Source organism: Dendrobates tinctorius, unplaced genomic scaffold, assembly GCF_039654945.1.
Source record: "Dendrobates tinctorius isolate UK_male_01 unplaced genomic scaffold, ASM3965494v1 ptg000011l, whole genome shotgun sequence".
NCBI lineage: Eukaryota > Metazoa > Chordata > Amphibia > Anura > Dendrobatidae > Dendrobates > Dendrobates tinctorius.
Window position 1 is genome coordinate 23,629,227 of NW_027361679.1, and position 22,556 is coordinate 23,651,782.

The following is a 22,556-nucleotide window of genomic DNA, read 5'->3' on the forward strand; positions in this document are numbered from 1 at the left end:
TATTATGGGCCTACATTGCCTTCCATATAGAATAATTAACCCCCAAAGTCATCCATATATACTATAATGCACTATCCCAAGTCCTCCATACAGTATGATGCATCCCCATAATCCTCCAAATAGTAAAATGAATCTCATAGTCCTCCATGTAGTATAATCCACCCCCATTGTCATCAAAATAGTATAATGCACCCCCACAATTCTCCATATAGTACATATTTAATAAAAAGCATGTATTAGGGGCGGCACGGTGGCTCAGTGGTTAGCACTGCAGCCCTGGGGCCCTGGGTTCAATTCCCACCAAGGACAACATCTGCAAGGAGTTTGCATGTTCTCCCCGTGTTTGTGTGGGTTTCCTCCGGGTACTCCGGTTTCCTCCCACATTCCAAAGACATACTGATAGGGAATTTAGATTGTGAGCCCCATTGGGGACAGTGATGATGTGTGCAAACTGTAAAGCGCTGCGGAATATGTTAAAGATTATTATTATAAAAAATAAAGATTATTATTATTTTTCTTTTTTTTAATGAAGCCCTGGACACTGCAGCGAGACGTCTTACAATACTACCTGATACAGAGCTGCAGGCGTGTGTCTATGGTTTTGTGGTGGAAGATATTTATTGTGCAATCATATTAATTTAGCAATGAATAATTCAGCACAGCGTGACTACCCCAGCTGCCGGAGTGAGAAAGCTGCTCATACGGAATGGGTGTGATTGACTAATGCACCTTTGCTTCTTCTGGACAGATGTGGCTTCTGCTAGTCTACATCTGCATGGCTAATTATCATGATCTTTGGCATCATTTTCTAGTGTGGCCTGAATCTGGAGGAATCCTGCTGATAATGGCTCTCATTGTTTGCCATGGAAGCAGCAAGCTTACAAGTGGTCCAGCTTGGGAGGCTGGCTGCGATTTTTCAGGTTTCACACTGACAAATCAGGCATGTGAAAAAGAGGATGGAGGAGGAGGGAGATGAAGAGGGTGTTGGGAATGAAGGGAGGACGAGTCACAGAGTCACACGAAGGAGCTGCTCCTGTAGAGGAAAAGTCATCCCTTTTCCATCCACTTTTTAATGATAGTATTTATGTTCATTTCTCACCCAGTGCCTTCTACATCTGAATGATCTGCATACTATCAGGGCTTTCCACATGAATATTTATTTTACCGAAATATGCTGAATTTTTAACTTGTTACCGAAGATCAGATATCATCTCACAGTCAGCATTCAGGAACCAAAGGTGTGTGTAAGTATTACTACATTTATGTGTATGTATTACACCCATTTATAGCTTATTCCACTGGGGATAAAGACACATAGCTATAATGATGTAATATAATCTGTCCCTGTTTCTATATTTACCAAGGAGCACCATATGTACCTGTGCTTCCGCCTAGTGAACCAGGGTGTAGGCAAAGGGCTTATGTCAACTGTAATACTAGCTTATTCCGCCAATGCTTCAGTTACTATCTATCCATTTATCATTATATCTAATATTCTATCATTCTATCTATGCTCTATCTATCTAAAGTATCAATTTATCCATCTCATACCAATCTATCTACCACTCTTATATCTATTTTATATCCTTATATCATGTCCCTCATATCTATCTATCCATCTATCCCATATATATCTATATACTGTATCTATCTATCTATCTATCTAAAGTAACAATTTATCCATCTCATACCAATCTATCTACCATTGTTATATCTATTTTATATCCATATCTCATGTCCATCCATCTCATATCTATCTATCTATCTATTCATAAATCTATCTATCTATTATCTATCTATCTATTATCTATTATCTATCCATACATCCGTGTATATATATATTATCTATCTATCTATCTTTCTATCTATCCATGTATCTATCTATCTATTATCTATCCATCCATCCATCTGTCTATTATCTATCTATTATCTATTCATCCATCCATCTATCTATTATCTATCTATCTATTACCTATCTATATATCTATCTTTCTATCTATTCATGTATCTATCTATTATCTATCCATCCATCTATTATCTATCTATCTTTCTATCTATCCATGTATCCATCCATCTGTCTATTATCTATATATCTATCCCATATCTATCTGTCTATCCATCCATCCATCTACCTGTCTATCTATATCAATCAATCTATTTATCTATCTATCTATCTATCTTCAAATCTATCTGTCTGTCTATCATCTATCTATCTATCTCTATATCTATCTATTCCATATTTATCTATAATCTATCTATCTACCTAGGCATCTATATCTATATATCAATCTATCTATATCTATCTATTCTTTATTACATATGTTTATTTTATTTTTATTTATTTTACTCATTTATATAGCGCCATTAACTCAAAAGCACTTTTCAGACATTCTTGGCACTGTCCCCAATGGGGCTCACAATCTAAAGTAAATCCCCTATCAGAATGTCTTGGAGTACCTGGAGAAAACCCATGCAAACACAAACACGGGGAGAACATACAAACTCCTTGCAGATGTTGTCTTTGGTTGGATTTAACCCAGGACTCCAACTAATCTTAGACTTCAGTAAATTAGGCTTATAATGTCAAGTTATATACATTTTACACCTCTACAAGGGTTGACTTCATGTCATGCAGACAAGCTGCAGGTTGCCGATTAGATCATTGCTTGCCTTATATTTTATTATAGAAAACACTAGTATTTGCATGACGTTTTATCAACAGTTTCCCATGAATGGCTTATGTCTTCCAGCACTTGTGAGCACACAGTCATTCGCTATGGATGTATTCATGAAAGGGCTTTCCAAAGCTAAAGAGGGAGTTGTGGCAGCTGCTGAAAAAACCAAACAGGGTGTGGCGGAAGCAGCAGGAAAGACAAAAGAGGGCGTCCTTTATGTAGGTAGGTAAAGTAGATCAATAAATGACCAGCTGTGAAATTAGGATTTTGACTTCCCTCAAGAGTAAAGCCCCCTTCACACAGCGAGATCGCTAGCGATACCGCTAAAGCGTCACCGATTTTGTGATATTGCTAGCGATCTCGCTACATGTGACACTTACCTCCGACCCGGCTCCCCGCTGGATATCACTGATCGCGCAAGAACGGGATGGTCCATTTCTCGTCATCGGCTTCCTGCTGGCACTGACTAGCGACTCCATGGACGGGGCAGAAGACGTCACCAGAGCTGCGTGTGACAGGTAAGTGACGACTGCCGACCGCTGCTGCATCGCTGGTGACATCTGCCTGTTTGGCAGCTCGCTAGCGACCATTTAGCAATGCACCAGCGATCCTGACCGGGTCGTATCATTGTCGGGATCGCTGGTGCATCTCTAAATGTAACGGTACCTTTACAGAGCCACGGTACATTTTGGTCCCATTGTAAGGTCTTAAAAAAAGTTGGAATGCTTGGTGACTGTACAGATTATTAGACACTTTTTACATAATATTAATAATAGCTAGATATCATTCATTTTGATAGACATTATTGTATATGGGATGGAATTTTTTTCATGAACCAAAATGGAATTTATTACACATCCCAGTCGTATAATACTGGATGCTTGATACGTTAGGAAAATGTTTTGTGGTAGTGCTTTTCATTATCAAAAGGTTATTTCATTTATTATGCTTGTATATTTGTATTATGTTAGTGTAAAAGGTTGAAATTTGCATAGAATTGATTCTGCAACCTTATCTGGTCATGCGTAGGAGGCTGTTTTTTCACTCGTCATAGACATTATTCTTGCAAATAGAAAGAAAACTAGAGATGTTCAGCATTGAAATGTTCCCTATGCCATTCGCTGCAACACAATCCCAAAGCATGATTGATCCACCCTCATGCTTAATGGTTGGCGAGATGTATGAGAAGCATTAAGTAAAAGTTTGGACACCCCTGGTCAAAATTACTCTTATGAACAGTTAAGCAAGTTGAAGATGAAATGATCTCTAAAAGGTCTAAAGTTAAAGATGCCACATTTGTATTTTAGACAATATTGTCATTTTTACACTTAAAAAATTACAAGAAAGAAAATGGGCAGATACAAACGTTTTGGCTCCCCCAGTTGAAATTATCACAGCTTAGAAACGAATTTTGTAGCCAGCAAAAAATCTTTCAATTTTTGTTTGAGAGATTTTCATCTATTCTGCCTTGAAAAATTCTTCCAGTTCTGCAAGATTTCTGGGTCGTCTTGCATGCACTGCTATTTTGAGGTTTAGGCACAGATTTTTAATGCTGTTCAGATTGGTGAACTCTTAGATCATTGTAAAACCTTCAGCTTGCGCCTTTTGAGGTAGACTCTTGTGGATTTTTATGTATGTTTAGGATCATTATCCATTTGTAGAAGCAATCCTTTTTTCAACTTCAGCTTTTGTACAGATGTTGTTATATTTGCATCAAGAATTTTTTGAAATTTTATTGAATCCATCCTTCCCTCTACCCTTGAAATGTTCCCTATGCCATTGGCTGCAACACAACCCCAAAGCATGATTGATCCACCCTCATGCTTAATGGTTGGCGGGATGTTCTTTTCCTGAAATTCTGTGCCCTTTTTCTCCACACATACCTTTGATCATTGTTGCCAAAGAGTTTTATTTTAACCTCATTGGTCAACAGAACTCGTTTCCAAAATGCATAAGGCTTGTTTAGATGCTCTTTTGCATGCTTTTGAGTTTTATGTTGAGGACGCACAAGGGGTTTTCTTCTGATGAATCTTCCATGAAGGCCAAATTTGTGCAGGTGTCTCTGAACAGCAGAACAGAACACCACCGCTCCAGAGTCTGCTAAATCTTTCTGAAGGTCTTTTGCAGTCAAGTGGGGGTTCTTATTTGCCTCTCATGCAATCCTATGAGCATCTCTCAATGAAATTTTGCTTGGTCTTTCAGATCTTATCTTGACCGCCACTGTTCCTATTAACTGCCATTTCTTAATTACACTTCAAACTGAGGAAAGGGCAACTTTAAAATGCTTTGCTATCTTCTCATAGCCTTCTCCTGCTCTGTGGGCCTCCATCATTTTCAGAGTGCTGGGTAGCTGCTTAGAAGAACCCATGGCTGCAGTTTGGGGGAACATGGTTAGAGGTGGCAAGGTTTTTATAAAGCTGGGAAATTTGCATCACTTTGCATTCCCTAATGATGATAGTGAACAAGCCAACCCTATGGCCAGAAACAATAACACTAAGGTCTGAACCACAGTTATATGAGCACACAAATCTCCAAAAGTACCCAAACTTTTCCATCGGCCCATTTTCCTTTTAGTAATTTTTAAAATGTAAAAGATAACATTCTATATTTTTTGCCTAATGTACAAAGGAAATGTGTCATCTTTAAATTTAGGCCTTTTAGAGATCATTTAACCTACTTGCTTAACATCTGTAATGCCCAAACTTTTACATGCCACTATAAGCTGCCCCTATACATACACATGAGGCATGCCAGATTTTACTGTTCACTATGTAAGTACCATGTAATCTGTGGGCAATGGATGGAAGTTCTAAAATGCCTCCAACCTGCCAGAATCTTTGGCTCTTCTTTGATTTACCCCTTAAGCCCCAAGGGTGGCTTGCACGTTCATGACAGGGCCAATTTTTACAATTCTGACCACTGTCTCTTTATGAGGTAATAACTCTGAAACGCTTCCATGGATCCCGGTGATTCTGACAATGTTTTCTCGTGACATATTGTACTTCATGTTTGTGGTAAAATTTCATTCAAATAACTAGCGTTTAATTGTGAAAAAATGGAAATTTGGTGAAAATTTTGAAAATTTTGCAATTTTCAAACTTTGAATTTTTATGCCCTTAAATCACAGAGATACGGCACACAAAAAACTTAATAAGTAACATTTCCCACATGTTTACTTTACATCAGCACAATTTTGGAACCAAAATTTTTTTTTGTTAGGAAGTTCTAAGGGTTAAAAGTTGACCAGCGATTTCTCATTTTTGCAACACCATTTTAATTTTATGAACCCCATCACATTTGAAGCCACTTTGAGGGGTCTATATGATAGAAAATACCCAAAAGTGATACCATTCTAAAAACTGCACCCCTTAAGGTGCTCAAAACCACATTCAAGAAGTTTATTAACCCTTTAGGTGCGTCACAGGAATTTTTTGAATATTTAAAAAAAAATGAACATTTAACTTTTTTTCACAAAAAAAATACTTCAGGTTCAATTTTTTTTATTTTTCCAAGGGTAACAGGAGAATTTGTACTGCAAAATTTATTGTGTAATTTGTCCTGAGTACGCTGATACATGATATGTGGGGGGAACCACTGTTTCAGCGCATAGCTGAGCTCAGAAGGGGAAGGAGCACCGTTTAACTTTTTCAATGCAAAATTGGCTGGAATTCAGATCGGACGCAATGTCACGTTTGGAGAGCCCCTGATGTACCTAAACAGTGGAAACCCCCCACAAGTGACCCCATTTTGGAAACTAGATGCCCCAAGGAACTTATCTAGATATGTGGTGAGAACTTTGAACCCACAAGGGCTTCACAGAAGTTTCTAACGTACAGCGGTACAATTAAAAAAATCATATTTTTTCCACAAAAATGATCTTTTCACCCCCAATTTTTATTTTCCCAAGGGTAACAGGACCCTAAAAGTTATTGTGCAATTTGTCCTGAGTATGCTGATACCCCACATGTGGGGGTATACCACTATTTGGGCGCATGGCAGAGCTCGGAAGGGAAGCATCGCCATTTGACGTTTTTGGCTGAAATTGAGATTGGACACCATGTCGCGATTGGAAAACCCCTGATGTACCAAAACAGTGGAAACCCCCCAAAAATGACACCATTTTGGAAAATAGACCCCCCAAGGAACTTATCTAGATGTGTGGTGAGAACTTTGAACCACCAAGGGCTTCACAGAAGTTTATAACATACAGCCGTACAATTAATAAATCATATTTTTTCCACAAAAATGATCTTTTCACCCTCAATTCTTATTTTTCCAAGGGTAACAGGACCCTAAAAGTTATTGTGCAATTTGTCCTGAGTACGCTGATACCCCATATGTGGGAGTAGACCACTATTTGGGAGTATGGCAGAGCTCGGAATGGAAGCAGCGTCATTTGACGTTTTGGGCTGGAATTGAGATCAGATACCATGTCGCGTTTGGAAAACCACTGATGTACCTAAACAGCAGAATCCCCCCACAAGTGACCCCATTTTGGAAACTAGACCCCCCAAGGAACTTATCTAGACGTGTGGTGAGCACTTTGACCCCTCCAGTGCTTCACAGAAGTTAAAAACGCCCAGGCGTGAAAATAAAAAAATCGTATTTTTTCCACAAACATGATCTTTTAGTCACCAATTTTTTTATTTTCCCAAGGGTACCAGGAGAAATTGAACCCCAAAAGTTGTTGTCCAATTTGTCCTGAGTACGCTGACACCCCATATGTGGGAGAAAACTACTGTATGGGCACACGTCGGGTCTCGGAAGGGAAGTAGTGACGTTTTGGAATGCCGACTTTGATGGAATGGTCTGCGGGTGTCATGTGCGTTTGGAGAGCCCCTGATGTACCTAAACTATTGAAACTCCCCACAAATGACCCCATTTTGGAAACTAGACCCCCCACAGAACTTATCTAGATGTGTGGTGAGCACTTTGAACACCCAAGTGCTTCACAGAAGTTTATAAAGCCCGGGCGTAAAAATAAAAAAATCATTTTTTTCCACAAAAATGATATTTTTGCCACCAATTTTTTATTTTCCTAAGTGTAACAGGAGAAATTGGACCCCAAAAGTTGTTTTGCAATTTGTCCTGAGTAGGCTGATACCCCATATGTGGGGGTAAAACACTGTTTGGGCGCATGGCAGAGCTTGGAAGGGAAGGACCAACATTTGACTTTTTCAACTCAGAATTGGCTGGAATTGAGATCAGACGCTATGTTGCATTTGGAGAGCACCTGATGTGCCCAAACAGTGGAAACGCCCCAATTATAACTCCAACCCTAAACCCAACACACCCCTAACCTTAATCTCAGCCCTAACTCTAGCCCTAGCCCTAGCCCTAACCCTAGCCCTAACCATAGCCCTAGCCCTGGCCCTATACCTAACCCTAGCCCTAGCCCTAACCCTAGCCCTAACCCTAGCCCTAACGGGAAAATGGAAATAATTACATTTTCTTTTAATTTTACTATTTTTCCCTAACTAAGGGGGTGATAACGGGGGGGTTTGATTTACTATTTATGATGGGTTTTTATGTTTGGCAGCTGTCACACGCTAAAAGACACTTTTTATTGTAAAAATAGTTTTTGCATCACCACATATTGAGAGCTATAATTTTTCCGTATTTTGACCCACCGAGTCAAGTGAGGTCTTATTTTTTGTGGGACGAGTTGACATTTTTATTGGTACCATTTTCGGGCATGTGACATTTTTTTATCGCATTTTATTCCGATTTTTGTGACGCAGAATGAACAAAAACCAGCATTTCATGAATATCTTTTGGAGGGGTGCGTTTACACCGTTCTGCATGCAATAAAATTGATAAAGCGGCTTTATTCTTCGGGTCAGTACGGTTACAGCGTTACCTCATTTATGTCGTTTATTTATGTTTTGTCAGTTTTATGCAATGAAAACTATTTTATATAAGAAATAATTATTTTTGCATCGCTTTATTCTGTGAGCTATAACTTTTTTATTTTTTCGCTGATGATGCTGTATGGTGGGTTGTTTTTTTGCGGGACAAGATGACGTTTTCAGCGGTACCATGGATATTTATATGCGTCTTTTTGACCGCGCGTTATTGCACTTTTTGTTTTGCGGTATGATAATAAATCATTATTTTTTGCTTTGTTTTTTATTTTTGTTTTTTAAGGGGTTCGCTAAAGGGGTTTACTAATGGGATAGTTTTATAGGGCAGGTCGTTACGGACGCGGCAATACCAAATATGTGTACTTTTATTGTTTTTTTGTTTTTTTTATTTCCAAAAAATGAATTTATTGGGGGAATTTTTTTTTTCTAATATATTTGGCGATTTTTTTTAAACTATTTTAAAATTTCTTTTTTTTTAACTTTATTACATTCTCCCAGGTGGGACATCACTGTCCTGTGACAGATCGCTGATCCGTGACATCACAGATCACTGTGACAGATCAGCAATCTGTCACAGGCACTACACAGGCTTCCTCCTTGCCTGCGCTTTGTAGGCACTGAGGAAGCCGGCTCCTTGCAGGCCCCCGAAGGTCCTCGTTGCCATCTTGGATTCAGGGGCCTGCAGGGAAGGAGCCCCCCGCAGCAGTGCTGCATATTGCGCTTCCCTGGGGGGCTCAGGGAAGCACGGAGGGAGCCCCCTCCCTGCCGATGCTTCCTTTAACCCCCGGTACACCGCGATCGTGTTTGATTGCGGTGTGCAAGGGGTTAACATGTCAGGGGCGGTCCATGACCACCCCTGACACATTGTGCCGGGTGTCAGCTGTGATAATCAGCTGACACCCGACCGCGATCAGCGGCGCTCACCAAGTGGGCGCCGCTGATTGCTATGACGTACTATCCCGTCCCTGGGAATTAAGTCCCAGGGCGCATGGACGGGATTGTACGTCATATGGGATTAAGGGGTTAAACAGCCTTGTGCCATGTCATGTGTGCATCAAACTGCAATTATAATATCGCACCAGGCTGGCTAATCAAAAGAGCAGAGGATTCCATTAGGTAATAGGCGATTTTCAGGGTTACCGTCCAGTGACCACAAATTACTTTTTCAGTCAATGGACTGCTTCCTGTAATTCGATTCTCTCTAACTCTGTTCAGCATCCCTGATATCTCCAGTATTAGTTCAAAACATTCATTGGAACATCTTTCCATAAATGCAAGAGGGATGAAAAGCTTCCTACTGCACATACCTACAGGCACCTGTACTATTAAATTTCGAGGACATACAGGTGCTTCTCACAAAATTAGAATATCATCAAAAAGTTAATTTATTTCAGTTCTTCAATACAAAAAAGTGAAACTCATATATTATACAGTCACTACAACAGAGTGAGCTATTTCAAGTGTTTATTTCTGTTAATGCTGATGATTATGGCTTACAGCCAATGAAAACCTAAAGGTCATTATCTCAGTAAATTACAATACTTTTTAACACCAGCTTGAAAATTGATTTTAAAACCCGAAGTGTTGGCCTACTGAAATGTATGTTTAGTACATGCACTCAATACTTGGTCAGGGCTCCTCTTGCATCAATTACTGCATCAATGTGGCGTGGCATTGCTGAGGTGTTATGGAAGACCAGGTTGCTTTGATAGCAGCCTTCAGCTAGTCTGCATTCTTGGGTCTGGTGTCTCTCATCTTTCTCTTGACAATACCCCATAGATTCTCTATGAGACTAAGGTCAGGCAAGTTTGCTGGCCAAACCACCAGCAGATGACATGGCTCCCCAAACCATCACTAATTGTGGAAACTTCACACTAGACCTCAAGCAACTTGGATTGTGTACCTCTCCACTCTTCCTCCAGACTCTGGGACCTTGATTTTCAAATGAAATGTAAAACAACACTTTGGACCACTGAGCAACAATCCAGTTCTTTTTCTCCTTGGCCCAAGTAAGACACTCCTGACGTTGTCTACTGGTCATCAGTGGCTTGACCCAAGGAATGTGACACTTGTAGCCCATGTCCTGGATATGTCTACGTGTGGTCACTCTTGAAGCAATGACTCCAGCAGCAGTCCACTCCTTGTGAATCTCTCTAAAATTTTTGAATGTCATTTATTTAACAATCCATTCAAGGCTGCGGTTATCCCGGTTGCTTGTGCACCTTTTTCTGCCACACTTTTTCCTTCCACTCAACTTTTCATTAATATGCTTGGATACAGCACTTTGTGAAACACCAACTTCTCTAGCAATGACCTCTTCTGGCTTACCCTCCTTGTGGAGTGTGTCAATGACTGCCTTCTGAACATCTGTCAAGTCAGCAGTCTTCCCCTTGATTGTGGAGCCTACTGAAATGGACTAAGGGATCATTTTAAATGCTTAGGAAGCCTTTGCAGGTGTTTTTTGTTAATTATTCTAATTTACTGGTATAATGACTTTTGGATTTTCATTGGCTGTAAGCCATAATCATCAACATTAACAACATTAACAGATATAAACACTTGTAATAGATCAATCTGTTTGTAATGACTCGAAATAATATATGAGTTTCACTTTTTGCATTGAAGAACTGAAATAAATTTACTTTTTGATGATATTCTAATTTTGTGAGAAGCACCTGTAGATATCAGAGTAACTTGATGGTATTCATGTGGATACTATTTGGTGATTACCACTATAGACAAAACTATTGTGATTTGTTAAATAAAGGTATTTAAAATATTATTTAGAACTAGCTGAATTATAATGATTATATTGCACATAGAAACATTTCAAATCATGTATTCAACTCTACAGTTTTGAAACACAAATTAACTAAACGATTACCTAAGTTTAAGATATTATTTACAATTACTAGTGTTGAGCGATACCGTTTGATACCCAAAAATATTGTATCGGATGGTATTGCCCGATACGAAAAAAATATCGGGTATCGCCGATTCCGATACCGGAAGTCCCATTCAAGTCTATGGGACTTCCGGTATCGGAATTTTAAAAAGCCCTTTATTTCCTTGTTGGCTAATTCTACATAATTGAAAACAAATAGGAATCATGTAGAATGTATTGTGGGAGGTGGAGGAGACATTAAAGGCATAGTGGTTTATTCAAATCACATGGCACAGCATTAATTCCAATTTTTTTTTTCAAGACGTTCGGAGTTAAAAAGATATTGACTATGTTAACCTTTTTTATATTTTGTCAGATATGTATGTTTCACAACTTCCATGCTCTTCACCTTCTTTTGTACTTCTCCCACACTTTCTGCTTCATGACCCACAGCAGTAGCATTTTTTTCATCAACTTTTTCTTCACCTTATTCAGCTTCTTCTTCTTCATCTTCGTCCCATTAATTTTTTTTTCCATTCTTCATATTCTTCTTATTCAGCTATTATTAATTTTCATATGCTATTTCTTCATCTTCTTCCTATTCTTCTTTTTCTTCATTTTCTTATGGTGACAGGCATTCCAATAGTACTTATCTATAAAAGTTATAAGATTACACCTTACGTTCTGCCTGTCACTAAAGATTTACAACAGGATTTGTCCACGTTCAGTTTGGCCTGCAGCAGCAGGCATTTTCCAGGGGCACCACGAGGAGGAACGGACTCACCCCCATTTACTGCTTAGTCTTCTTCTGCTTATAATTTTGATTTCTTCTATGCTGACTTTTAGTCTTATGCTTAAAGTTCTTCTGCTTTCTGCTCTTCTGCTTTTGCTTCTTCTGCTTCTTGTTCTTCTGTCTTTTGTTCTGTATCTTGGTGTTTGTCTTCATGTTCTTTGTCCTCTTGGTCTTATTATTTAGGGTCATATTTCTGGTCTTCTTTGGTGTGGTCTTCAGGGTCGTCGTCATCAGGGTCGTCGTCATGGAGATCAATAAGGATTACCAAAGACAATTTCAAAAAGCTTGATCTTGGAAATGTAGCAGAAGGTACGAGAAAGCTGAGAAACTGGCGAGAACCAGCTGACAGTACTGGAACCCGTAGTGGCAGCAGAAGGAACAATAGCCAATGGCACTACTGAGAAACAGCTGACGGTGCTGGACCCCGGATACTGAAATGGAGGCACCTAGGCCAAAGGCTCTGGCGAGAACCAGCAGACAGTGCTGGAACCAGGATGGGTAGCAGAAGGAACAAGACCCAATGGCACTACCGAGAACCAACTGACGGTGCTGGACCACGGTTACTAAACAGAAGGTACCTGTGCTAAAAAGCACTACCAAGGACCAGCTGACGGTGCTGGACTTCGGATACTGAGATGGAGGCACCTAGGCCAAAAGCTCTGTCGAGAACCAGCTGACAGTGCTGGCACCCGGATGGGTAGCAGAAGGAACAAGACCCAATGGCACTACCGAGAACCAACTGACGGTGCTGGACCACGGTTACTAAGCAGAAGGTACCTGTGCTAAAAAGCACTACCAAGGACCAGCTGACGGTGCTGGACTTCTGATACCGAGATGGAGGCACTTAGTCCAAAGGCTCTGGCGAGAACCAGCTGACAGTGCTGGCACCCGGATGGGTAGCAGAAGGAACAAGACCCAATGGAATGGTCTGCGGGTGTCATGTGCGTTTGGAGAGCCCCTGATGTACCTAAACTATTGAAACTCCCCACAAATGACCCCATTTTTGAAACTATACCCCCCACAGAACTTATCTAGATGTGTGGTGAGCACTTTGAACACCCAAGTGCTTCACAGAAGTTTATAAAGCCCGGGCGTAAAAATAAAAAAATCATTTTTTTCCACAAAAATAATATTTTTGCCACCAATTTTTTATTTTCCTAAGTGTAACAGGAGAAATTGGACCCCAAAAGTTGTTTTGCAATTTGTCCTGAGTAGGCTGATACCCCATATGTGGGGGTAAAACACTGTTTGGGCGCATGGCAGAGCTTGGAAGGGAAGGACCAACATTTGACTTTTTCAACTCAGAATTGGCTGGAATTGAGATCAGACGCTATGTTGCATTTGGAGAGCACCTGATGTGCCCAAACAGTGGAAACGCCCCAATTATAACTCCAACCCTAAACCCAACACACCCCTAACCTTAATCTCAGCCCTAACTCTAGCCCTAGCCCTAGCCCTAACCCTAGCCCTAACCCTAGCCCTAGCCCTGGCCCTATACCTAACCCTAGCCCTTGCCCTAACCCTAGCCCTAACCCTAGCCCTAACCCTAGCCCTAACGGGAAAATGGAAATAATTACATTTTCTTTTAATTTTACTATTTTTCCCTAACTAAGGGGGTGATAACGGGGGGGTTTGATTTACTATTTATGACGGGTTTTTATGTTTGGCAGCTGTCACACGCTAAAAGACGCTTTTTATTGTAAAAATAGTTTTTGCATCACCACATATTGAGAGCTATAATTTTTCCGTATTTTGACCCACCGAGTCAAGTGAGGTCTTATTTTTTGTGGGACGAGTTGACATTTTTATTGGTACCATTTTCGGGCATGTGACATTTTTTTATCGCATTTTATTCCGATTTTTGTGACGCAGAATGAACAAAAACCAGCATTTCATGAATATCTTTTGGAGGGGTGCGTTTACACCGTTCTGCATGCAATAAAATTGATAAAGCGGCTTTATTCTTCGGGTCAGTACGGTTACAGCGTTACCTCATTTATGTCGTTTATTTATGTTTTGTCAGTTTTATGCAATGAAAACTATTTTATATAAGAAATAATTATTTTTGCATCGCTTTATTCTGTGAGCTATAACTTTTTTATTTTTTCGCTGATGATGCTGTATGGTGGGTTGTTTTTTTGCGGGACAAGATGACGTTTTCAGCGGTACCATGGATATTTATATGCGTCTTTTTGACCGCGCGTTATTGCACTTTTTGTTTTGCGGTATGATAATAAATCATTATTTTTTGCTTCGTTTTTTATTTTTGTTTTTTAAGGGGTTCGCTAAAGGGGTTAACTAATGGGATAGTTTTATAGGGCAGGTCGTTACGGACGCGGCAATACCAAATATGTGTACTTTTATTGTTTTGTTTTTTTTTTTATTTCCAAAAAATGAATTTATTGGGGGAATTTTTTTTTTCTAATATATTTGGCGATTTTTTTTAAACTATTTTAAAATTTCTTTTTTTTTAACTTTATTACATTCTCCCAGGTGGGACATCACTGTCCTGTGACAGATCGCTGATCCGTGACATCACAGATCACTGTGACAGATCAGCAATCTGTCACAGGCACTACACAGGCTTCCTCCTTGCCTGCGCTTTGTAGGCACTGAGGAAGCCGGCTCCTTGCAGGCCCCCGAAGGTCCCCGTTGCCATCTTGGATTCAGGGGCCTGCAGGGAAGGAGCCCCCCGCAGCAGTGCTGCATATTGCGCTTCCCTGGGGGGCTCAGGGAAGCACGGAGGGAGCCCCCTCCCTGCCGATGCTTCCTTTAACCCCCGGTACACCGCGATCGTGTTTGATTGCGGTGTGCAAGGGGTTAACATGTCAGGGGCGGTCCATGACCACCCCTGACACATTGTGCCGGGTGTCAGCTGTGATAATCAGCTGACACCCGACCGCGATCAGCGGCGCTCACCAAGTGGGCGCCGCTGATTGCTATGACGTACTATCCCGTCCCTGGGAATTAAGTCCCAGGGCGCATGGACGGGATTGTACGTCATATGGGATTAAGGGGTTAAACAGCCTTGTGCCATGTCATGTGTGCATCAAACTGCAATTATAATATCGCACCAGGCTGGCTAATCAAAAGAGCAGAGGATTCCATTAGGTAATAGGCGATTTTCAGGGTTACCGTCCAGTGACCACAAATTACTTTTTCAGTCAATGGACTGCTTCCTGTAATTCGATTCTCTCTAACTCTGTTCAGCATCCCTGATATCTCCAGTATTAGTTCAAAACATTCATTGGAACATCTTTCCATAAATGCAAGAGGGATGAAAAGCTTCCTACTGCACATACCTACAGGCACCTGTACTATTAAATTTCGAGGACATACAGGTGCTTCTCACAAAATTAGAATATCATCAAAAAGTTAATTTATTTCAGTTCTTCAATACAAAAAAGTGAAACTCATATATTATACAGTCACTACAACAGAGTGAGCTATTTCAAGTGTTTATTTCTGTTAATGCTGATGATTATGGCTTACAGCCAATGAAAACCTAAAGGTCATTATCTCAGTAAATTACAATACTTTTTAACACCAGCTTGAAAATTGATTTTAAAACCCGAAGTGTTGGCCTACTGAAATGTATGTTTAGTACATGCACTCAATACTTGGTCAGGGCTCCTCTTGCATCAATTACTGCATCAATGTGGCGTGGCATTGCTGAGGTGTTATGGAAGACCAGGTTGCTTTGATAGCAGCCTTCAGCTAGTCTGCATTCTTGGGTCTGGTGTCTCTCATCTTTCTCTTGACAATACCCCATAGATTCTCTATGAGACTAAGGTCAGGCAAGTTTGCTGGCCAAACCACCAGCAGATGACATGGCTCCCCAAACCATCACTAATTGTGGAAACTTCACACTAGACCTCAAGCAACTTGGATTGTGTACCTCTCCACTCTTCCTCCAGACTCTGGGACCTTGATTTTCAAATGAAATGTAAAACAACACTTTGGACCACTGAGCAACAATCCAGTTCTTTTTCTCCTTGGCCCAAGTAAGACACTCCTGACGTTGTCTACTGGTCATCAGTGGCTTGACCCAAGGAATGTGACACTTGTAGCCCATGTCCTGGATATGTCTACGTGTGGTCACTCTTGAAGCAATGACTCCAGCAGCAGTCCACTCCTTGTGAATCTCTCTAAAATTTTTGAATGTCATTTATTTAACAATCCATTCAAGGCTGCGGTTATCCCGGTTGCTTGTGCACCTTTTTCTGCCACACTTTTTCCTTCCACTCAACTTTTCATTAATATGCTTGGATACAGCACTTTGTGAAACACCAACTTCTCTAGCAATGACCTCTTCTGGCTTACCCTCCTTGTGGAGTGTGTCAATGACTGCCTTCTGAACATCTGTCAAGTCAGCAGTCTTCCCCTTGATTGTGGAGCCTACTGAAATGGACTAAGGGATCATTTTAAATGCTTAGGAAGCCTTTGCAGGTGTTTTTTGTTAATTATTCTAATTTACTGGTATAATGACTTTTGGATTTTCATTGGCTGTAAGCCATAATCATCAACATTAACAACATTAACAGATATAAACACTTGTAATAGATCACTCTGTTTGTAATGACTCGAAATAATATATGAGTTTCACTTTTTGCATTGAAGAACTGAAATAAATTTACTTTTTGATGATATTCTAATTTTGTGAGAAGCACCTGTAGATATCAGAGTAACTTGATGGTATTCATGTGGATACTATTTGGTGATTACCACTATAGACAAAACTATTGTGATTTGTTAAATAAAGGTATTTAAAATATTATTTAGAACTAGCTGAATTATAATGATTATATTGCACATAGAAACATTTCAAATCATGTATTCAACTCTACAGTTTTGAAACACAAATTAACTAAACGATTACCTAAGTTTAAGATATTATTTACAATTACTAGTGTTGAGCGATACCGTTTGATACCCAAAAATATTGTATCGGATGGTATTGCCCGATACGAAAAAAATATCGGGTATCGCCGATTCCGATACCGGAAGTCCCATTCAAGTCTATGGGACTTCCGGTATCGGAATTTTAAAAAGCCCTTTATTTCCTTGTTGGCTAATTCTACATAATTGAAAACAAATAGGAATCATGTAGAATGTATTGTGGGAGGTGGAGGAGACATTAAAGGCATAGTGGTTTATTCAAATCACATGGCACAGCATTAATTCCAATTTTTTTTTTCAAGACGTTCGGAGTTAAAAAGATATTGACTATGTTAACCTTTTTTATATTTTGTCAGATATGTATGTTTCACAACTTTCATGCTCTTCACCTTCTTTTGTACTTCTCCCACACTTTCTGCTTCATGACCCACAGCAGTAGCATTTTTTTCATCAACTTTTTCTTCACCTTATTCAGCTTCTTCTTCTTCATCTTCTTCCCATTAATTTTTTTTTCCATTCTTCATATTCTTCTTATTCAGCTATTATTAATTTTCATATGCTATTTCTTCATCTTCTTCCTATTCTTCTTTTTCTTCATTTTCTTATGGTGACAGGCATTCCAATAGTACTTATCTATAAAAGTTATAAGATTACACCTTACGTTCTGCCTGTCACTAAAGATTTACAACAGGATTTGTCCACGTTCAGTTTGGCCTGCAGCAGCAGGCATTTTCCAGGGGCACCACGAGGAGGAACGGACTCACCCCCATTTACTGCTTAGTCTTCTTCTGCTTATAATTTTGATTTCTTCTATGCTGACTTTTAGTCTTATGCTTAAAGTTCTTCTGCTTTCTGCTCTTCTGCTTTTGCTTCTTCTGCTTCTTGTTCTTCTGTCTTTTGTTCTGTATCTTGGTGTTTGTCTTCATGTTCTTTGTCCTCTTGGTCTTATTATTTAGGGTCATATTTCTGGTCTTCTTTGGTGTGGTCTTCAGGGTCGTCGTCATCAGGGTCGTCGTCATGGAGATCAATAAGGATTACCAAAGACAATTTCAAAAAGCTTGATCTTGGAAATGTAGCAGAAGGTACAAGAAAGCTGAGAAACTGGCGAGAACCAGCTGACAGTACTGGAACCCGTAGTGGCAGCAGAAGGAACAATAGCCAATGGCACTACTGAGAAACAGCTGACGGTGCTGGACCCCGGATACTGAAATGGAGGCACCTAGGCCAAAGGCTCTGGCGAGAACCAGCAGACAGTGCTGGAACCAGGATGGGTAGCAGAAGGAACAAGACCCAATGGCACTACCGAGAACCAACTGACGGTGCTGGACCACGGTTACTAAACAGAAGGTACCTGTGCTAAAAAGCACTACCAAGGACCAGCTGACGGTGCTGGACTTCGGATACTGAGATGGAGGCACCTAGGCCAAAGGCTCTGTCGAGAACCAGCTGACAGTGCTGGCACCCGGATGGGTAGCAGAAGGAACAAGACCCAATGGCACTACCGAGAACCAACTGACGGTGCTGGACCACGGTTACTAAGCAGAAGGTACCTGTGCTAAAAAGCACTACCAAGGACCAGCTGACGGTGCTGGACTTCTGATACTGAGATGGAGGCACTTAGTCCAAAGGCTCTGGCGAGAACCAGCTGACAGTGCTGGCACCCGGATGGGTAGCAGAAGGAACAAGACCCAATGGCACTACCGAGGACCAACTGACGGTGCTGGACCACGGTTACTAAGCAGAAGGTATCTGTGCTAAAAAGCTCTACCAAGGACCAGCTGACGGTGCTGGACTTCGGATACTGAGATGGAGGCACCTAGGCCAAATGCTTTGGCGAGAACCAGCTGACAGTGCTGGAACCCGGGTGGGTAGCAGAAGGTACCCATCCAAAGCAAAGTAGCCAGGCCGCAAGCCGGCCGCAGTTACCGAAACCCACAGTCCTACAGGGGGTCCATGTCCCATTGGCACTACGGATCCAGCCTTGAGTGCGAGTTCCCGCAGCCCACATAGGAGTCACCTAAACTGCAGGCACCGTAGAGTCGGCTAACCCGCCCGCAAGCCAACAGGACAACGGATTGGTGGCATAGTGACTTTGACACTACCCAGAAACAGCTGGCGTGCTGGAACCAGGCTGGACAACAGGGAGTACCCGTGCCAAAGACACTGCCGAGAACCAGCTGACGGTGCTGGAACCCAGATGGGTAGCAAAAGCTACAAGAGCCAATGGCACTACCGAGGAACAGCTGACGGTGCTGGACCACGGTTACTAGGCAGGAGGTACCTGCGCTAGAAAGCACTACCAAGGACCTGCTGATGTTGCTGGACCTCGGATACCAAGATGGAGGCACCTAGGCCAAAGGCTCTGGCGAGAACCAGCTGACAGTGCTGGAACCCGGGTGGGTAGCAGAAGGTACCCATGCAAAGCAAAGTAGCCAGGCCGCAAGCCGGCCGCAGTTACCGAAACCCACAGTCCTACAGGGGGTCCATGTCCCATTGGCACTACGGATCCAGCCTTGAGTGCCAGTTCCCGCAGCCCACATAGGAGTCACCCAAAATGCAGGCACCGTAGAGTCGGCTAACCTGGCCGCAAGACGACAGGACAACGGATTGGTGGCATAGTGACCTTGACACTACCCGGAAACAGCTGGCGTGCTGGAACCAGGCTGGGCAGGAGGGAGTACCCGTGCCAACAAAACTTCTGAGCAGCAACTGGTGATGTTGGAGCCCAGGGACAATCATGGTGCAGGCCGAGGCCTACTTGGTGGCAGTATTATATAGGTTGTAGACTACAACAGACTGTCAACGTGCTCCAATTAGGCATCTGTCTCCACTCTGTTTCCAGGATTTCACATGACCACCAACACCGCCAGTTTATGCGTACAGTAGCCGTCTGCCCAATCCACACGTGTTCCTGTGTTACTGGGGTTCTGTAATGTCAGCAGATCCCCTGATGTGTGTCTGCCAATGTCTCCTGCTCTGTCCACATTCCCACCGCTTGCAGTGGGAAGGTGGACAGCACAGGAGACAGTGCCGGACACACATTGGGGGATCTGCTCACGTAACAGAACACCAGGAACACAGGAACACGTGTGGAATGCGTGGACGGCAACTGTGAGCAGGAACTGGCGGTGTTGGAGGTCAGGGGAAATACTAGAGACAGAGTGGAGACAGAGGCCAAATCAGAGAATGTTTAAATCTGAAGTAGTTACAATTTGGAGGCAGCAGCACTTTGTCCTCCACACAGCAGGGGATCAGCTGACGTTACCGACCCCCACTTTCACATGAACGAGTGTTTTTTTCTGTGTGGACAGCACTTCCGAGCACCAACTAGCGTTGTTGGAGCCCAGGGACAATCAGGGTGCAGGCCGAGGCCTACTAGGAGCCAGGTGTAAAGCTGAGGTATTTTGACTTTGGAGGGAGCAGGACACTTTGCCCTCCACACAGCAGGGGATCAGCTGACGTTATCGACCCCCACTTTCACATGAACAAGTGTGTTTTTCTGTGTGGACAGCACTTCCGAGCACCAACTGGCGTTGTTGGAGCCCAGGGACAATCATGGTGCAGGCCGAGGCCTACTTGGTGGCAGTTTTAGATTGTTTGTAGGCTACAACAGACTGTCAACATGCTCCAATTAGGCATCTGTCTCCACTCTGTTTCCAGGATTTCACGTGACCACCAACACCGCCAGTTTATGCGTACAGCAGCCGTCTGCCCAATCCACACGTGTTCCTGTGTTACTGGGGTTCTGTAATGTCAGCAGATCCCCTGATGTGTGCCTGCCAATGTCTCCTGCTCTGTCCACTTTCCCACCGCTTGCAGTGGGAAGGTGGACAGCGCAGGAGACAGTGCCGGACACACATTGGGGGATCTGATCACGTAACAGAACACCAGGAACACAGGAACACGTGTGGAATGCGTGGACGGCAACTGTGAGCAGGAACTGGCGGTGTTGGAGGTCAGGGGAAATACTAGAGACAGAGTGGAGACAGAGGCCAAATCAGAGAATGTTTAAATCTGAAATAGTTACAATTTGGAGGCAGCAGCAGTTTGCCCTCCACACAGCAGGGGATCAGCTGACGTTACTGAACCCCACTTTCACATGAACAAGTGTTTTGTTCTGTGTGGACAGCACTTCCGAGCAACAACTGACGATGTTGGAGCCCAGGGATAGTCATTTTGTAGGCTGAGGCCTACTTGGAGGCAGTTTAAGATAAGACGTTGTTTGAATTTGGAGGCAGCAGCAGTTTGCCCTCCACACAGCAGGGGATCAGCTGACGTTACTGAACCCCACTTACCCATGAGCAAGTGTTTTGTCTGTGCGGACAGCACTTCTGAGCACCAACTGGCGGTGTCGGAGCACAGGGAAAATCAGGTAGTAGGCCGAGGCCTACTTGGTGGCAGTTTGCAATTGTTTCTAGACTACTACTAACTGTCAATGTACTCCAATTAGGCCTCTGTCTTCACTCTGTTTCGAGTATTTCCTCTGGCTTCCAACCACGCCAGTTGCTGCTCTGAAATGCCGTCTGCACAACCCACACTTGTTCCTGTGTTACTGGGGATCTGTAACAGTAGCTTCTCCCTAGAGGTGAGTCAGGCAATGTCTCCTGCTCTGTCCACATTTCCACTACAAGTAGTGGGAATGTAGAAAAGCAGGAGACATTGCCGTGCTCACCTCTGGAGATGAGCAGATGTTACAGGACCAAGGTAACACAGGAACAAGTGTGGATTGTGCAGACGGCACTTGAGAGCAGAAACAGGCGGTGTTGTAGGCCGGAGGAAATACTCAAAACAGAGTGGAGACAGAGGGCAAATCAGAGCACATATTAAATCAGAGGTAGTCAGAAGTTGTAGGCAGCAGAAGAGTTTGCCGTACACACAGCAGGGGATCAGCTGACGTTACCGAACCCCACTTACACATGAGCGAGTGTTTTGTCTGTGTGGACAGCACTTCTGAGCAACAACGGGCGTTGCTGTAGCCCAGGAAATAAAGTTCAGGTCGTAGAAACATGAACACAACAGGAGACCTGGAACCTGTTTCCAGCCAATTATTTATTCTGGAAGAGGACTGGCAAATTCAGGTGAGATCCAGGCCTTGTTCATTTTCAGAAAAGTAAGCCGGTCAACAATATCGGCGGATAGTCGCGTGCGACGGTCTGTTACCACACCACCTGCAGCACTAAAGACACGTTCCGATAATACACTGGCAGCAGGGCAAGCCAGCACCTCCAGTGCATACTGGCTAAGCTCTGGCCATGTATCCAGCTTAGAGACCCAATACTTGAACGGGGAAGAGCCGTCTGGGAGTACACTAACAGGGCAAGACAAGTAGTCTGTCACCATCTGACGGAAACGTTGCCTCCTGCTGACTGGAGCCGTCTGTGATGGTGTAGCCGTTTGTGGCGGTCCCACAAAACTTTTCCACATTTGGGCCATACTGGCCT

General features: G+C 42.4%; 1 protein-coding gene across 2 annotated transcripts in view; it reads left to right on the top strand.

Annotated features, from left to right (window-relative positions):
• The first annotated feature begins 982 nt into the window (after positions 1-982).
• Positions 983-22,556, top strand: part of SNCA (synuclein alpha) — a 176,482-nt gene continuing 154,908 nt past the window's right edge. The window contains exons 1-2 of one of the 2 annotated variants that reach the window (XM_073590146.1): positions 983-1,244; positions 2,751-2,897. In XM_073590146.1, coding sequence (XP_073446247.1) covers positions 2,777-2,897 — 121 coding nt within the window. In that variant the 5' untranslated portion in view covers positions 983-1,244; positions 2,751-2,776. The remainder of the gene's footprint in view (positions 1,245-2,750; positions 2,898-22,556) is intronic. The other variant, XM_073590157.1, reaches the window with a different exon arrangement.